This window comes from Drosophila albomicans, chromosome 4, assembly GCF_009650485.2.
Source record: "Drosophila albomicans strain 15112-1751.03 chromosome 4, ASM965048v2, whole genome shotgun sequence".
NCBI classification, from domain to species: Eukaryota; Metazoa; Arthropoda; class Insecta; order Diptera; family Drosophilidae; genus Drosophila; species Drosophila albomicans.
Window position 1 is genome coordinate 477,931 of NC_047630.2, and position 19,108 is coordinate 497,038.

The 19,108-nt window shown below is 35.2% G+C and overlaps 3 protein-coding genes across 10 annotated transcripts in view; all 3 read left to right on the forward strand.

The window, feature by feature from the left end:
• The first annotated feature begins 1,182 nt into the window (after nucleotides 1–1,182).
• LOC117573187 (RNA-binding protein MEX3A) lies at nucleotides 1,183–7,664 on the forward strand. 8 transcript variants are annotated; one of them, XM_052006297.1, is made up of 4 exons: nucleotides 1,183–2,097; nucleotides 2,222–2,282; nucleotides 2,616–3,249; nucleotides 5,288–7,664. In XM_052006297.1, exons 3-4 carry the CDS (start codon nucleotides 2,745–2,747, stop codon nucleotides 6,901–6,903), a joined length of 2,121 nt encoding a protein of 706 aa, XP_051862257.1. In that variant the 5' UTR covers nucleotides 1,183–2,097; nucleotides 2,222–2,282; nucleotides 2,616–2,744; the 3' UTR covers nucleotides 6,904–7,664. The 8 variants fall into 8 exon arrangements, with proteins under 8 accessions (XP_051862257.1, XP_051862255.1, XP_051862256.1 ...); XM_052006295.1 differs by having other exon boundaries at nucleotides 1,183–2,363; XM_052006296.1 differs by having other exon boundaries at nucleotides 1,183–2,282.
• LOC117573078 (uncharacterized) overlaps nucleotides 3,161–19,108 on the forward strand; it is a 37,081-nt gene continuing 21,133 nt past the window's right edge. Inside the window, exon 1 of the mRNA XM_052006299.1 lies at nucleotides 3,161–3,249. The gene's annotated coding sequence lies outside the window, so the exon portion shown is untranslated. The remainder of the gene's footprint in view (nucleotides 3,250–19,108) is intronic.
• On the forward strand, nucleotides 10,614–17,176 carry LOC127565787 (uncharacterized). The gene is made up of 2 exons (XM_052006301.1): nucleotides 10,614–11,154; nucleotides 16,337–17,176. The coding sequence occupies exon 2, from the start codon at nucleotides 16,446–16,448 to the stop codon at nucleotides 17,052–17,054; it is 609 nt and encodes a 202-aa protein (XP_051862261.1). The 5' UTR covers nucleotides 10,614–11,154; nucleotides 16,337–16,445; the 3' UTR covers nucleotides 17,055–17,176.

The window sequence follows — 19,108 nt, forward strand, 5'->3', positions numbered from 1 at the left end:
GCTAAGGTTGCTGTAAGAAGAGCAAGTATATTCCAATTTGTTCTTATAAATAAATGCCTTGTAGAGAGTTAAGCTTTGTGATGCATGTAAGCCGAAAATAAGCTTAGGAACCGAAGAAAGGTACACGCTTTGGTTGTTTCATAGATCGATGAGGAGCTGAAACGACTCTGCCAAGGTATTTAATTTGGCTAACTTATTATAAAGGCATGTTTCGATGGTAAATGAGGAGAGGTCTTCTTTAAGTGCTAAAGTGAATCACGTTGGAGTTGGCTGCGTTGAATTGTAAATCTAAGCTATTGCAAATAATTTGAAAGCTGTTGAAGTAGTACGGCTACAGAATTAAAATATGTGTGAAAGCGAAGTAAAAAAAATCAGCCGCGTATTGGAAAAGAGTGCAGTTTGAATCATTTACATACATAGCTTATGGAGTCCTACCGTATACTAATTAAAAAAAGTTGGGCTGAGGCAACTACCTTGGCACACACCTTTACTTATTGTCACTTTACAATTTCCTTTGACTAGAGTTATTCTCTGGAAGGTGTTTATGTTCACGAAGGCAAATACTTTCTTGAGGTCTAAACAGGCTGCTAAAACTTGGTAAAACTTGGCTTGGACTTTAGCGATTGAACTGTGCTGATTAAATTGTTTGATGCACAAGGCTGTAAATCTATGGGATTATCGAGTTTGTGCGAATGTGTGCTCCTCCATTCTTTGTTTTTCTAGTCTCTCTAGTATTTTAAAAGGGTCATTGTTGGCCTGTAGTTGCTTACTATTGAGGTGTGCGAATCTGTCTTAAAAATGGGGACTACTCTTACGCTTCTCCAGCTTTCAAGAGTCTCGCCCATGGGCCATTTCTAGAAAACAATTATTCCTTCTCAGGTTCAGTCCTTGGATCATTCATAAATTTTAGTTTTTTACCATTTCCGTGCCAAATTAAAGTTCTAATAGTTGCCAAAAACGGTCACTGTTGAATTTGTGGAACTTTCGAAATATATTGCTTTTCAGCACGTTCAAAATTTTTATTTCGTGGGAACAGTGCTTTATATGGAGTTGCGTCCAAAAAATGCGATACAAACGCTTAATGTGTTTTAGCTCTAAAGAATAGTCGATTAATTCCAAAGAATATCGATATTTACAAAAATAAAAACAGATCTATCGATAGTGTCACGACGTTCACCGCTTTTACTGTGAAACTTAGAGATTGTTTGTGCAGTCAAAGCCGGCAACTATTTGAGCTATTTAAAAAAATAGGATAAAGTGTAATTAGCAGTGATCTTTTGGGTTAAAATTATTGAAATGTGATTGTGATATACGTGCATAATGCTGTTAGTGGAATTTAAAGATTGTACCTATGGCTTATATATACATACATGCCTATGTATGTATATTTCAATGCACAATTATATGTACACACGCATTATATCGAGAGGCGTTGCCGTGAATTGAGTGCCGGAATTTATTTATTTATAAGTATTGACATTTATTTTTATTTATGTCAATAAGTTTACTTAATTTACTGTCTATAGTGAAAATCTAATCCATGATTAAGAATGTTTTAAGTAATTGTCATTTGAATTGAACATGTACATACAGATATGTACGTAGTACGTACAATCTTGTCAACATATACAGATAAATAGCTCAGTGTGACTGCAAAGGGGGCTCCCTATAAAAATATGCATTAATATATATGCATATGTGAACATATAACTTTTCTGAATAATGTTAAAAGAGAATACCTAATATGTACATAAGGACGTACCTAAAAAGTGAACATTTATTCAATTTGCTATACAAAATTCAGTATTTTGAGTGTGCACTGTATTTCCCCATACAGATCAAATTTGATTGAAGTAATAAAGGGTGAGTGACACAAGGCTTACATCGCAAGTGTTAGGGGTTGTAATGAGATGGCGAAAATAACGCGGAGTATTATGACATCAACATAGTTCAAACATGATCTAAGCTATAAGAAAATCTAAATGACTACTGATCTCGCGGTAGTTATTTGTGATTTTTGTATACTTATTAAAACGTATAAAATGATACAAATTATTTTTTGTTTGACCTTTGGAAAATACCCGAAGAGCGGCGCAAGTAAGTATATTTATGTTCAGATAAGAATGGGTGTGTTTGAAAATGTGTATGTCTATCCATGTCATGTATGCGTGTGTGTATACTAAATATACCAAATGCATTTCAGTATTTTTATCCATTGCAGAAAAACGACTAAGGCAAAACGAAGGGTAAAAGGAAATGGGTGGCGTAGTCCAGAACAAGAAGTGAGAAAAAGGAATATATATGCCACTTAAAAAAATTTCTGAGTCTTGAAAAACAACAAAATAAAAAAGTCGAATATAATCGTATGTATTATGTATTATGAATAAGAAGGCCAGCTATGAATGAAAACAATCTTTAATACTTTAAAAAAGTGGAGTTTGGATTTTCATTGAAATATTTGTCGAACTGTGTATGTGCCTATCTAATTTGATGATTATTAATGAAGGTTTAATGATATACGACAAATTGTAGCCATTTATAAATGATATACTCCAACGAGTTAAATAGTGTGAGTTTATCTACTTATCACTCCTTTGTATATCGCCCACATCCAGCTAAAACAATCCAGCTACAGCGTCGAGTTCATATGAAAGGAGCATTGAAATTAAAGATGTTTGACTAATGTTCAATCACAAATTCAATTTGAAATATCTAAATTTAAAACATTATCGAAGCAACAATCAATGTCATCGTTATCGACATTATCATCATCAACAATGTCTAGTAATGCCGTCTCAGTAAATACAAATACACAAATGCTTAATGATAATAACATTACTAAAAATGCAGCATTTCATAAAATTAATAATCAGAATACTCACCATCAAATGATACAAGTACAACAACAAAAAGTACATCAAATCCCATTATCGGAAGATCCACGCACGTTGCAATTGGCATTGGAATTATCGTTAGTTGGATTGAATGAACACCAACACAATAACAATCCAAATAGCTTTGTTCATCCATTAGCCTCGCAGGGTGATTATGAATTGGCATCTATTAATTTAGTATCTGCCGGCTATGCTGCGAAGACTGATATGCCAATAAATACTGGGTTCGGATCTGGGTCTAGCATCTTGATGCCATCAGCCGGGTTGGATGATAGATCGAAAAAGTCACAAAACATGACGGAATGTGTTCCTGTACCAAGCTCTGAACACGTTGCCGAAATTGTAGGTCGACAAGGTAGGTAAAAAAAAACTCGGACATACCTTTTAAGTATATGTCACCAAGACAAAAAACTTTATTAAGTTTTAAAATGTGTATAACATAATATGAACATACATGTACACGTATCTTAATTTAAATAAGTAAACAGTACTGTCTTTCCTAACCTTTGTTAATCTGGGTTTTATGTACCCATAAAAGACAAAAGTATTTAATTTTAATAAGGAGGTGTTTTAGGTTTGCTTAACACTATTCTTAACAAAATGTTCTATCCAAAAGTAAGCTAAAAGAATCGGAAAAGTAATATGATTTAAAAAAGAAAGTGTGATCAAGACGTACTTTTGTGTTTTTAAAAATAAGCTTACAACCGACATTCCATATTTGGTAACATGACTTTTGGGTTTATGTTGAATATCGATTTGGTCAAATTTATATTATTTGTATATTTTTAAAATATATTTTTTTAAGTTTTTTCTTAACAAGATAAAAATTGTTATAATTACCTTTAAAAGCATTTTTGAACCTGTGTGTCGACCTTAAGGTACCACTTTTCACAAACATATAAAAGGAGAATACAATTACTATCTACATACATATGTACATACTGTACATGAAAGATTCCTTTTTACTTTTACAAGATTCTTTCGAATTGCAAAACGAGCAAGTTTGTCTTGCCGACTTGAAAAGTAAATGCCTTTCTCTACATCAAATCTGATCTTATTTGCAAAAGGAAAAAAATTGTTGACTCATTGATTTATTCTGTTTCGTTTAAGACCGCCAGAAGATCAATTAATTATTATTAAAACGACAAATTTCTGACCCCACCTCAAATTTTGAAATAAAATGTTGCCGTTGGCAACAACAATTTTCGTTTTGGTGAGCGACCTATTTTTGGTGAAATGAAAAAGCAAATTACAAAAACTTGTATAATCAAACGGAGGCCATTAAATTGGTTGAAGTTGGTAAAATATGTTTTCAAATAATAAATTTGTTTAATTTAATTACTTATGATAAGTGCCGAAATTGTATTAAAAATAGTTGTTGAAATCACCAGAATGAAATCGATTAAAAGATGGCTTCCCCTTTTTTGTGGGGAACAGCTGATTGCCGTTCCACTGATTTTTTTTTAAGTTTTAAATCTTTTTTTTGCAAAAAATTCAAAGAAGCATAAATCATTTATGCAGAGTTAAATTATCCTTATCCACTCAGGAAATTGGCCATACGAAAGTCATTTTTTCGCGATGTTTACTTCAGACCAAAACACGAGTAAACTGTTTCAGCAGTAAGAAATTAAACATTCCGACAGCAAAACTATGACCAAAATCTTGTGAAAACCGGAGCACCTAAAAACGAAAATCTCGGTTTTGGTCCCAAAATGAAAACGAAAATTGAATACCGGAGCACGCATGATTATCAAGTTTTTGTGATCGCAAATCGTATTTGTTTTTTTTTAATGTATTGTAAATTTTAGTCATTGTAAAATTTAATTAATTTTTTTTTTATTAAAATGATGGAAATAAATGTTTTTTATAAATAATTATATATATTTTTTAATTTTTTTTTTAAATCTTGTTTGCCAGTATAGAACAAGATAAGCACTATAATTTAGTAGCGCTATTGTTTCTATTGGAAAATATTGCGTATATCCCTTATTCAGATATTTATTCTTAGTTTTTAAATTTGTCGTTTACAGAAAATATGTTTTACATGGGAAAAACAATTTGAAATAGCTCTGTTATTTAGCATTCGACGTTGCTGTTGAACGATCACTCTTACTATAGAACGGTAAGGTTAATAATATCGTTCTGTTAACAGTGCTAAACGTCATGAAGAAACAGCACAACATTTGAAATAACAATTTTTTTAAATCCTTTTTTCTAAAATATGTGAACGTTTCCCAAATTTAAAGCCTCTGAACTGTAGTTTTTTCGTATTTAACTTTATTTTTGCACTTGAGGGCAAATATTAACTGGTTATTTCTAAGATAAAGTTGAATATTTTCGACTATAGTTAAAAACTTTAATCCACAACTATAAAAAGTTTTTCTTATTATTAGGATGCAAAATTAAAGCACTGAGAGCAAAAACAAATACTTATATCAAGACCCCAGTTCGGGGTGAAGAACCTGTATTTGTGGTAACAGGACGCAAGGAGGATGTGAACAAGGCTAAACGTGAAATACTCTCAGCAGCGGATCATTTTAGTTTAATTCGGGCGTCGCGCAAGCCCTCGATGGAAGGTTCAAATAGTAGCAGCACCGCTCTAACGGAAAATAGTACAACGTGCTTGTCCTTAAATAGTTGCATCGGTATTGTTGCTCGCACAACCCAGACGGGTCCACCATGTTTACCAGGCCAGATTACCATACAGGTTCGCGTACCATATAGAGTGGTGGGCTTGGTGGTTGGACCTAAAGGTGCAACCATCAAGCATATACAACAGGAGACACAAACATATATTGTCACGCCGTCAAGGGAAAAAGAGCCGATATTTGAGGTAACCGGACTGCCCGAGAATGTCGAAACGGCACGCAAGCAAATTGAGGCGCACATTGCATTAAGGACGGGTAACAACAGTACACAGGGCAGTGAAAATGGTACTGAATCAACAGATTCGTCGACTGACTATACATCACCTATGAATACTATAAATACAATGTCGCAAATATTGAACGATGACATTAACGCGGATATACTATCTTCTATGTATGCGATTGATTCAGATGCAATGTCGTGTAATTTCACTTCTGCCAATAACACACAAAACATTTCGAATTTAGTTACAACTTCAACAATTACAAGTTTGTCAAATTGCTTTGAAAGTGTTGAACTAGTGGACATTGCTACTGCTGTAAATACGTCAATTTTGCCACCTTCGTCAACTGTTGGTGAACTAAATGATCCCCCAAATAAATTAAATGAAAATTTGAATGCCAGAAATCATTTAACAAACTCGAATAATAGTGCGAAGTCGAGTAGCTCATGTCGCAATACGACACATGGTATAAATAGGCACAAGAGCTTATCTTTTTGTTCGCCTGCATCTATATCTGTATCAGCTATATCGAGTGCAAATGCAAACGTAGCTGCTCAGTGCAATTTAAGCTCGGCTAATATATTGACTCGATCCTGCTCATCGGCCTCATCGACAACATCAACAAAAAGCACAAATAATAGCGCCAATAGCAGTCAAAGTATGAACAATACACCTCCAGAGCTCTTAAACATTTGGAAGAATTTAAGTGATTCCATTGACGTAGATGAGGGCATTGGTGATTCGCCGAGCATTTGGAATCAGCCAACGACTGGAGTTAATGTAAATGTGGTCACAACGACGGCATCGCATTCGCATTGCTCGCCCACTGCTTCGATAAGCCCAACAGACTCACTTTTTGCGGAACAACACATTTTAAAGACAACGACAAAGAGTCTTGTTCAAGATTTACCATCATGCCATAATCTACTGCTACGCCCTTCAGGCAGCCCTCTTAAAATGCATCAAGTACATCGCGAATGCTTTGTGTGCAATAAAAGAGAAGTGACTACAGCTTTAGTTCCTTGTGGACACAATATGTTTTGCATGGACTGCGCTAATCAAATCTGCGTCTCTATGGAATCTATATGTCCAATCTGTCACTCGATTGTCTACCACGCTATGCGTATTTTAGCTTAAATCGATTGCATTAAATCATTTGCAGCATATAGTCTTTTTGATTTGGTTTGTACACGCAATGATTCAAAATTCAAACATTTCAACAAAGATTAGAAATTCCACTCGCATATTATTTATGAATATACATATATAATTACTCATAGTATTATAGTAGGTATTGAACCAAAGTTTAGATTGTTTTGAATAGGCTGAAAAGAAAATACCCTTGCAGAAAGTTCCTAAACTCTGGTGGCGACATATTGATAGAATTCAATTTCAAAATATATTTCACTATCGATCTTTAACAATATACGTATGTTTTCAATAAGTCCAAGATTGAATAAAGTATCTTCTGCGAGGGTATATAAACAAAGATAATTAGTTATGCTGATTAGTCAGGATATAAATAATTATTATAATGAAAAGCCGATCATATCGCTATATGGAATAATCTTATTATAACGCCAAATACAAACGACACATTAATATTTTTAAGTTTTATTATTCGGTTGGATATAACATAATATAAATACATTTTTAATAAATTGACATTTTATACTTACATATATCTTCTACAATTATTTTATTAGATGATATTAGTGTGTATATAACAAGATACTCTGGCTACTTATTGATTTTAATTAAGAATCTAATATACTTCCAATAATTACCATGCGTAATCACAAAAATGTATTTTCATAATCCTTTGCACCATGCTATAACAGGGTATCATGAAAATTATATAATTTATTTAGCAGGCTAAAATGAAAAAGCGCTCATTAACATATTTATGTAAATGTATATATATATATATATATATATATATATATATATAATAGTGACTTATTTATTTAAATGTATATACCAATATTAAAAACAATTTAATGGCATAGCATTTCATGAAAACTGATTTAAAAAAATATTGAAATTTTAGAAAAATACTATACAATAATTGCTTTCAACGACTTTATTTATGATAAAAATATAAATCAAATTCAAAAATATAAATGTTCAATACAAAAAAATAATATTGTCATTCGAATGTAGTAGACTTGAATGTACTATTGATTTTAATATTAAGATTTAATAGGTTTTTGGCTTTCTATAATTTCGTTGTCAAAACAAATACAAAAAAATAAAACGTATTAGGATAAGATGACTGATAAATAAGCAGATAATATTAAGTAAATCACATATATACGAGCATATATTACATATAATATTTATAATATCCATATATTTATTTCTTTAAATATGTGAAATAATATGCAAGGATAAACAATATATCTACATACATTTATAATTTATACATTGCTTACACTATTAATGTGAATAATAAGACTTATATATTTACAGCCAATCAGATGAAAGATTGGTTCATACCAATAGTATATCTTGCAGTGAGAATCAGATTAGTTAATGAGATATTAATGATTTTTTTTTAATTTTGTGTAAGAATTTTTTAATTTGTCTTTCGTCCATTTTTAATTTAAAAAAATATAAACTAAAAAAAATCGTATCTAAAATTATGAATAAGAATCAGAATATATATTTTTATATATTAAGACAATTTACATAGTTTTTTTTTCTTTTTTAGTTACTTGAAACCCTTAAAGCAAATAAAGAGTGAGAGAATAAATTATTTAATAATTACTCAAGAAAAATGCATTTCTTTCAATTAATAAAATTTATTTCATTAAAAGACATTTTCTATGTCTGAATATAAAAAAAAAAACTAAAAATTTATACATTTGACTCTAAGATGTAGATTTAAGTTTTAATTATAAAATTGATAATAAATACAAAGAGTAAAATTATTTATACATTTTATGAAGTACTTATAAAATGTTAAAAATTATTTATTTTATTTATAGACAAATCTATTGAATTATTTTTTATCATTTAATTTTAACTAGTTGTTATATTAATGATTGGCAGAAAATATATCAAAATAAATAATTAAATTTTTTGTAACTCCGATGGTTGGTACCTAGTTATTTATTTCTTTAGTTTCTTATACATTCTTTCTACTATAACAAGGTGTTTACTTAAATTTATTTTCCAGTTTTTTCTATATATTGGAATAACTAAATATTAAACTATTTGTACCCATGCATTCAGAATTGCATGGACAATATTTTTTTACCAGAATAAAAATATAAGCTTTTACATAAATTGTGTAGATGGCAGTTAAAATATTTACAACGAATATTTTATAAATGTTTCTTATTAAAACCGAAAGATACATTTGTAACGGTAAAATAAAACTAAAATAAATAGTAATCATAATGAATATCCGCATTGTGTTCGTAAGGAAGTATATCTCTAAAAATACATTTCATATAAATTAACTTTAATCGACATTAACGGCGAGATATATTACTGATGTCGATTATAAAAAAACTTTACACAAAGTATATATTATATAAAAATAAATATATACATTATATAAACAATTACTACATGATTATATAATAAAAATTTTCGAAAATAATAAAATGTATTCAAAATCGTGGAAGATGTGGAAAAGGTGTACTAAACTGTCTTCGAAGTAGAATATTTAATATTGATTTTTAATTTTGAAAACTTTTGATTTTGATTCGTTTTTGATCGCGATCACTTGCAAATTAATCGGCATGTGTCTTGCCGGACTCAAACCCATCTATATAGAACTTAATAATTAGAAATAGTTCTTGATTTTTTTAATGGAAAGTGTAAAATTTTCAGAATGGTTTAAGCTAGTTACGCGAAAAATACTTCTACATTTGATCGTGAAATAAATATATATGTATTCACTGTCTACAGTTATTATGAAGATTTTAGTAGTCTGTCTGTCGATTTACAGGGAAACCAGTTGGCATGACGAAAATCTAATACAAACTTGATCTTCATTCAAAAATAACGTGTTGAAAAGAAAAATAACAATAAAATCATAGTTTTATGTTTATGCGGTCAGAGGTGACTTAATGAAATAAGAACGATGGTTCTTTGAATTTATAAAAAATATAAATGCGAGACAAGCTCGACTTATTTTATTGATTCCAAACTATAAACTAAACATTAATTATGATTTGATAAAGAATGAAGACACCTCTGCTTGTTGTTCTGCCGGCGGCGCTGCTCTGTCCATCGTTCCCATTGCTTCTTTGTTGTTGTTCTCGTTTCCGTTGTAATTGTAGTTGTTGCAATTACTATTGCTGGTTCGTGGCTGTTATCGTACCGCTGCAACTGCTGTATCTGTAGTTGGCGGTATTGCGTCTTCGCTGGTGTGGTTGTTGTTGTTGCCGTTTCCGCTAGCTTTTAGAGGATCGGGTTACCGTCTGGTTCCCAGACGTTAATGACCGAAATACAGCTGACGCCGCGCACGTGTCGTTGGTTATGCGCTGCGGTGTGTTTTGTAACTTGCAGTTCTATGCAACCAACGCTGGTGTTAACTTATGTAAACCGTTGGCTATTTGAATAGAAATAGCTACAGTCGAGTTTGCTTGACTTGGAAATGCGATCTATAAAATCTTCAAAATCAAAACTGTGCGATACTAAATTAATATAGTGAAATAAATTAAAAGCTAAAATTGGTATATCGATATACTATTACATTCAAAATATACGAGTACAAAATATTGCAGTGTCACTGCAGAGGTCGTGTTCTGGTATTGAGTTATTTCTTAGATAACTTCTAAAACGGTCTAATAACAATCAACTTTTCAGGATTCATAAATACTCGTAGGTATGCATGTGTATATACAGGTTATTAGGGAACGTATTATCTAATTTCACATAATGTATTGCAGAGTGGGCGAGAAACCTTGTGAACCTCAACGTGATATACATATAATATATATGTTTTCGCGTAACGCGAATGTTAAAAAAAAATAAAACAACGATTTTATATATTGGTTCCGCCTCAACCATAACCACAATCACACACACACAGTCATACTGCTCTCACGGTCGAGAGCGAATATATTACAACGGTAGTCGGTCATTGCTGTGTCTCCTCGTTCTATTGACAACTTTGTGTTAAAGTGCAGTTTATTAACTTAACGCATTTGTTTCCAATGGTGAGCAAAACAGTGCGAGAAGTAAATGCTAAATCATTCAAGTCAAAGTGGTCGGGACTGAAGCCTCAATTAGCTACACTAAACGCTTTTTTGACTGAAGAGCGATTGGAAACTGTGGAACAGATGAACACTGAGTATAAATACCGTCAATTTGAACTTGCTTGAGTTTGCTTGCGATGCAAGATCGGATTTTGCGCAAATTTACGGGGAGGTAATGCTAAAGTATGAAAGTTACACATATTCAATAAATCTAGATCTGTGGGAAGAGGGCATTTCACTGCAGAAGTTACTCGAATTTACTGTGATACCAAGGTGATGCTGCGAAAAGGAGGATTTGCCATTCGATAGTGGTACCCTAAAGTGCTAATTGGGCCAGAAATTTCATGATGTATCGTACATTGCTAAGACACTGGGAATAGCCTTGATTACCACATGTATATGTAATATACATATGTATGTAAGTTACAACCTGAAATATTACGACCTGCAACTCCCACACATCTAATATCCAAAATTAGCGTCTGTCCAACTTTCTGCGCGCTCCTGTAAGATTCCATAAAGACCAAAAGCCAAGTTGGCCAACACATCCAGCACATGTCTGTGGAAGCAATGTTGGGGATATTTGTTCTAAATAGCGTTGTTCGGATCTTTCCGTTACTCTTAGGGATTCTGATAGTCTGCATGTACCTCATTTTAGTTAGGATTTTGCAGATGTTGATATATGGGACGTCTTTTAGCTCTCTCTGATCCTCGCTTTATGGTTGCTGTTGTAGCAAGTTGCCATTCCAAGAACATTACGAAATGCAACCAACTCACCAATCAGAAGACAACGCCACTGCTGAAACTCACAGCTTTATATTGAGACAACTTTAGAATTATTCTTTAGTCTTTAATTTGAATCAATAAAGAACAGTTCCAGTTGGAACCTTGCTCAAGTATTTTGTTGTAATTATGTTAATTCAATACAAATCATCGTATCGAAAGAGCAAACCATTTTTAAGCGCGTCGAAGAACATTTCGGTCAAATCGCGTATCGATAGAGCAAAACAGTTTCTTAGTGCGTGATAACAAATTGTGTACCGAGAGTGCAAGACGTTTACTAAGTGCGTTAATCACATAAGATTATTATCCCAAATAGAGATCCGTGATCATCAAAGGATGACAGGAAAATAACAAGCCACACCAAACCGATTAAGTTAGCGGGTGAGATTAAAAGAATTGCATCGGCTAAGCATAAATTCTGTAAGATTCGATCACAGAATTCTGGTAGCAGTTGCCAAAAGAATCAACCCAATCCTATCATCGAGAACAAATTAATAAAATGAATAGTGAAAATCAGAATTAGCAATAGAAAAAGCAAAAGTAATTGATAAAGCATACAAGACTCATCGAAGTCCATATAGAATATGGTAAGTTAAATCAGTAAAGGAATACATTAATCTGTGTAAAACGATTAATTAAAAAAAAAAAACGGTCATATAATAACTTCCTTCCTTTCGATTCCTTAGAAGTAGGAGTAGAAGGAAAAAAACATCTACTGGTTATAAACTAACAAGTAAGAAAGCTACAGTCGAGTGTGCTTGACTGTGAGATACTCGCTACCCATTTTGGATAAAAGTAAAATATTGTGGTATCAAAATATACCAAAAATACTAAAAATGTACCAAATTTTGCATATCGATATAGTACCGCATTCGAAATATACCATAGACCGCACAATATTCACGATTGTCAGCCAAAGCTAATAAAACCCCTAGTAAGTAGGCGTTTTTGCCATACAAAAGTATTTCTTTAATAACATATCTGATCGCAACCAAATCACAACTACTATAGTTATTATTGTATATACCAAAATTCGACTCTAGTTGTTGGCGCAGTTGGTTGAATTAATTTAAGAGCATCAAAAATGAAGTTGTTAAAATTAGGGCGAAGCGAGAGCGCAATAAAGCCTTCAAGTTGCTCTCTGAGCGAATTCGCCTCGCTTCGCCGCTTTAGTTAAGTTAGGCTTAATGTAACTTAGCATTGAAATTATAAAAGCAGTTAAAAACAGAAGTTACAGCTCGTCGTCATTTTCGTTATCGTTCTTTTTCTTCGTTCGCGAGCAAAGCGGAAAAATATATTACAAAAACTCTTTTTGATTTTGCATGGCGCTCCCGGGTGGCGCTCCCTAATTGTTGTTGTACGCCATTTGGAATTAAATTAAATTAAATTTTCAGGAATCACAACTACTATAGTTGTTATTGTATATACCAAAATTCGCTGCTCTAGCTTTAAATTTACGATTGTTATTCGATTTTTTGAATTGCGGGAGCAGAAGGGGGCGTGGCAAAAATTTGAAACAAACTTGATCTGTGTGCAAACATAACAAATGCTTATAGTCTCTGAGATCTAGGTGACATGGCTAGATCGTCTCGGCTGTTGACGCTGATCAAGAATATATATACTTTATAGGGTCGGAGATGCCTCCTTCTACCTGTTACATACATTTCCTGTCGGCACAAAGTTATAATACCCTTCTACCCTATGGGTAGCGGGTATAAAAAAAAGTGTTTCTTTTCTAGTTTTTTTTTTGTTGGCAAAGGCAAGGCTGAAGGCGGTGGTGAAATTGTTGGCCGATACATCATCCACCAATACATCAATTCAGCCGATTGCCGCTCCTCGCACCCGTCTGCCTAAGCTGTCATTGCCAAAGTTCAGCGGAAAGTATTCCAAGTTTAAAAATGTTATCAGTTTGTTTGAGACTCTTGTTGATAATGACCATTCGATTCCGCGCATTGAGAAGTTCAATCATCTCATTGCATGTCTCTCTGGTGAGGCTCTTGGAATGGTGAGAGCGTTTCAAGTCACTGAGGACAACTTTGAGAAAGCAATGGCAAGTTTGTAAAGAGTATATGACAATGATTGTTTGATATTTAATGAAAATATAGCAGCTCTTTTCAACTTGCCAAAGATTTCGTAGTTCTCCGCTTCAGCGTTGAGATACTTGATTGGCACTGTCTCTGCGATATAAGGATTATTGTTGTCGACAGGTGATGATAAGAAGATTGAAAATGCAATTCTTATTCACCTGGTCATGCACAAAGTTGATGCAGTGGCAAAATAAAGTGGGATGAGCAGCTATATTACACGAAGATTCCATTATGGAGTGAATGTGAAACTGTGCTTAATCGTCGATATCAGCACTTGTTAGCTAAGAATTCGAGAAAGTCTGATAGTCAAGCCGAACAGCTTAATAAGCAAAAGACCCAAATTTACTTGCTCTATGTTTGCTGCCTTGGCATTTAAACATAGACCACGCAAAAACAACTGCATTATGCATAAGTTGTCTTCGGATGGGTCACACTGTCACCAAATGTAAGCCAAAATAGTGTCGTGTGTGCAGCCGTTCACATCATACTTTGCTTCACATATATTCTGCAACTACAAATAGTAGTGTTACCACCCCCGAGTCCCTCCGCTGTTTAGCCTGAGCGTCCATCCACTTCGCATGCAAGGCATGGCCACAGCAGTCATAAAAAGAAAGACGAATTCAGGCGATTTCGTCTTAGCCCGAGCTTCGCTGGATTCTGGGTCACAAATTAATTTTGTGACTGAGGAACTAGCTCAGCGATTGCATTTGCGTAGAGAAGACTCGTGCCTCAGTTTGCTTGGCATTGGTGAATCAGGATATTAGCCAGATCACACTGTGAATGTCAGTGGCTGGAAGATACCTGATAATCTTCAGCTAGCGGATCCCTATTTCTTCAAACCGCAGAAAATTGATATTATCGGTGCTGAACATTCTTTGACCTATTGTCCGTTGGCCGTTCTTATGGTCGGAAGAGGAGCTGTTTTCGACTTTGCTTCGTTTTCGATTGCATAAATATGCATTCACGGCCGACATCAAAAAGATGTACCGCCAAGATATGGTGCACGAGGCTGATAGAAACTATCAGCGATAACAATCTCAGAGACTGACACAACCAAGATTCTAGGTGTGATTTTGTTGCCAAATGAAGACGTGTTCCAATTCCGGATCATTCATGGGTCTTAGAGAGACAAAACGGAACATTTTCTCGGTGACATCGCGGTTATTCGATCCGCTTGGCCTGTTGAGTCCCTTAATTATAAAAGCAAAGATACTGCTTCAAGAGCTCTAGCTCCAAAAGTTGGAGTGCGACGAATCCATACCATTGAGATTGGATACATCGTGACAGCAATTTAATTCAAATTTGACGCAATTGCAACACTTAAAAGTGCCACGATATTTGTTTGCAGAGCCTACGGCACCGATAAGGATACATGGCTTCTCCGACGCTTCAATAAGAGCGTATGGGGCGTGTATTTACGTTCGCGCTCATACTGCAGAAGGTTGCAAAACATTGTTACTAACCTCCAAATCAATAGTAGCGCCCATTAAGACTAAGACCCTTCCTAGACATGAGTTGTGTGCAGCTCACCTTCTTGAAGAACTCTGCCACCGCATCCGAAGGCTAATCCGATCACCAATTGAACGGAAAGTTTTTTGGTCAGATTCAAAAGTCACTCTTCATTGGATCTGGTCACATCCTTCCACTCTCGCGACATTCGTGTCGAATCGAGTGGCCGACATTCAAGAGTGGTCAGAGAGCTTGGAATGGCGTCATGTTCCAACTAAGCAAAACCCCGTAGACATTGTATCGAGAGGTTGCGATGTAACTGAACTGGGCGCGTCAATGTGGTTCAGTGGTCCGTCATTCTTAAAAGAATCACACGACGCATGGCCAATTAACCACCATTTCGTCTCTGAAGAGTCGTAAAATTTGGAAGTGCGCAAAACAGTTGTTGGACTGAAAGCTATGGTGGTAAAGTCAGATCTAGTGGAATCGATCGAAAATTCTTCGTCGCACATAAGTCTGTTGAGAGTTCACTTATGTGTTCCGTTTTATTCGAAGATGTAAAGACAAAACAGTTCAATTTGAACATGTTCCAACGGCATCAGAACTGAAAGAAGCATTCAGTAAAATCGTAGAAATTATACACAATTTTCCCGTAGCTATGTGAGGTACCTTCACTTGACCAACTGTCACGCTGGCCCAAGACCGCTCGTGAGCATTCTTAGAGAACGACTTTGGTTAAGCAATTCTCAAGAGCTCTGCCGTCAGACAGTCCGATCATTCATTCGTTGTTTTAAATGCAAACCTCTTCTGCTTACCCAGATTATGGGAAATTTGGCTGATGATCGGCTCCGAGCGTTCCGCCCATTTTCAATTTGTGGCGTAGATTTTTGTGGCCCAGTTGAGACCTCCTACAGGATTCGCGGAAAGCCGCCTTACAAGTCGTACATAGCGTTGTTCGTTTGTTTTCGTCAAAAGCTTTTATTTAGTAATTGTGTCTGATTTGTCCTCTAATACATTTCTAACGGCTTTCCAAAGATTTGTTGGTCGATGAGGATGCCCGCGCCGAGTCCATGACGACAACGCGACGAATTTCGTCCGAGCAAGTCGCCATCTGGAGGAGCTAAGGAAGCGAGTCAAAAAGCGGATGCGAATTCGCGTTCATACTGTAGAGGGCTCCTCACTTCGGAGGACTATGGGAGGCAGGTGTAAAGTCTGCAAAGCACCTACTCAAACGGACGGTGGGCAACGCTCTGCTCACGGCCGAGGAACTGCAGACCGTGGTCGTGGCGGTCGAAGCGGTTCTCAACTCCCGCCCGCTAGGTGCCGTCAATCAAGACCCAATCGACGGCGAGGCATTAACCCCATGGCACGTACTGGTGGCACCGACAGCGTCGCGGACCCCGAACCAGAAGGATCTGAGCTGCTTAAGGCGATGACGAGCTGTCTTGACGCTCAAGCGAGCGTTCTGGCAGTATGTGCTGGGCCTGCAGGCACGGGCCAAGTGGGACCAGTCGCAGCCAAATCTTCAAGTCGGAGAGCTCGTCGTCGTCGCAGAGGACAACCAGCCGCCGATGCAGTGGATGGTGACACGAGTCGTGGCGGTGTACCCAGGAAAGGACGGGGCGGTGCGCGTCGCAGACGTGCGAGCTGGCGCGGGAGGAATGTTCAAGCAGCCAATATACGAACTGGCGCCTCTGCCAGTTGTATGAAGGCACAGCCGTTCATAGGGGCTTGTGTTGGCGCAGTTGGTTGAATTAATTTAAGAGCATCAAAAATGAAGTTGTTAAAATTAGGGCGAAGCGAGAGCGCAATAAAGCCTTCAAGTTGCTCTCGTCGTCATTTTCGTTATCGTTCTTGTTTCGTTGCTCAACAGCAATTAGGTCCCTTTTTCTTCGTTCGCGAGCAAAGCGGAAAAATATATTACAAATACTCTTGTGATTTTCCACTAGCTTTAAAATTAAGCTTGTTTTTCGATTTTTTTGATTTGCGGGGGCGGAAGTGGGCGTGGCAAAAATTTGAAACAAACTTGATCTGCGTGCAAACACAACAAATGCTGTCGAAAAAAAATTATTGCTCTATCTCTTATAGTCTCTGAGATCCAGTGTTTCATACGGACAGACGGACAGACACACAGACGGACAGACGGACATGGCTATATCGTCTCGGCTGTTGACGCTGATCAAGAATATATATACTTTATAGGGTCGGAGATGCCTCCTTCTACCTGTTACATACATTTCCTGCCGGCACAAAGTTATAATACCCTTCTACCCTATGGGTAGCGGGTATGAAAACCAAACAAAAATTTGTTTTGCTCCTTTCGGTAAGTGTGTCTTCCGGGTACAATGACGTAAAATCATCGGTTCCTTGAAAGTCGCTATAACCGGATTCCACCGTATATAATTGTGTTTTTCGCGTTACACGAAGGGTAAATGAAAAATAAACCAAACGATTTTATTTTAATTTACTTTTAGACGAACTTTATTGGAATTGCAAGAAAGTGGGCTACGCGTTTTGTCTGAGAAAAGTGTCTTTAAAAACTAACTTTACAATATGTTGAGTTTGACCAAAAAACTTCTTATTGCGACTTAGAGCTAACATATTTGTACTGTTTTGTGTATGTGTTAGTGTTTTAATGCTGAGTCCTCAAATTGCAATGGAAAATTTTAATTGATCTTTGGACTTTGAAAGTGGCGTGAAGTGGCACATTTTGTTTGTTATGATTGGTCGCTGTCGCGACAAGTTTATGTTTAGAATATATTTATGTGAATGCAAGAGGATCTTTTGGAAGATAGGGGAATAATTACGAGAATGTGTCACGTACGAGAAATGAGTGTGGTAGTGGTTATGTCACTACATATATATATATATATATATATATATATATATATATATAACATACATACATATTTATATACAACTTATTATTACTAAACTATATGTTTCTGGAACTTATTTTATTGGCGATCTCCTTTGTGTATATTAGCAAGTTCAATACAATCCAGTATATTCAGAAGATTCTCTCTTTCTGTATCTTCTTCAAAAAGGGACTCCTCTGTGGCATCATTTAACACTTGGACTTGGCTTTTATCATATTTCGCCCATTATCAGACGTAATGCTATGTGCATGAATATGAAAATTCTTAATAATTATGTATATGTAGTGTTTACCTGTAGATTTGATCTAGTGATATTCCATAATCATCTAAGATTTCTAGAATTATGTTCTTCATGTATATTCCAGAGTCAGATTCTCCGAGCTCAATCATGCCTAAAGTCCTTGTAATAATATCGGTTTAAGCCAGGTTTGCGTGGACCATTTGAATGGTGCATGCCAAGTGCATTATATATTGGATCCATTATTTCTTTGAACCCTTTACTGTCTAGAAAGATAAATAGTTTTCTGTCCGTGGTTACTATTTTAATAAAAGATGAAACACTTGCTTTTTCGCTCATTTGATATGATATTCTTCGTTTTTCTTTACATTGGGTTAATTTTGAACATCCAGAATTGTTCTAGTCATTTAAAATGTCCATATGTTTCGTCTTAGTTGCTTGACCGACAATCTGGTATATTATGCCGTATGTGGTATATTTTGAACGTGATATACCAAATATACCATTTGTTATATTTTTAGTATTTTTGTAGTATTTTCCGCAATATTTTGCTTTTATTCAAAATTGATGGCGGGTATCTCACAGTCGAGCACACTCGACTTTTCTCACTTGTTAAAATAAAATGCAATACAAAATAGAAACAACTCTTAATTTGAACATTTGCTCCTTTTATTTATAGTGTAAATGTAA

Bases quoted from the DNA above. Each gene is read 5' to 3' on its own strand.
- LOC127565787 (XM_052006301.1), top strand. From the start codon at position 16,446: ATGCGAATTCGCGTTCATACTGTAGAGGGCTCCTCACTTCGGAGGACT.
- LOC117573187 (XM_034256172.2), top strand. From the start codon at position 2,745: ATGTCATCGTTATCGACATTATCATCATCAACAATGTCTAGTAATGCC. The intron at 3,250-5,287 runs GTAGGTAAAAAA...TCTTATTATTAG, and splicing joins CGAAATTGTAGGTCGACAAG to GATGCAAAATTAAAGCACTG.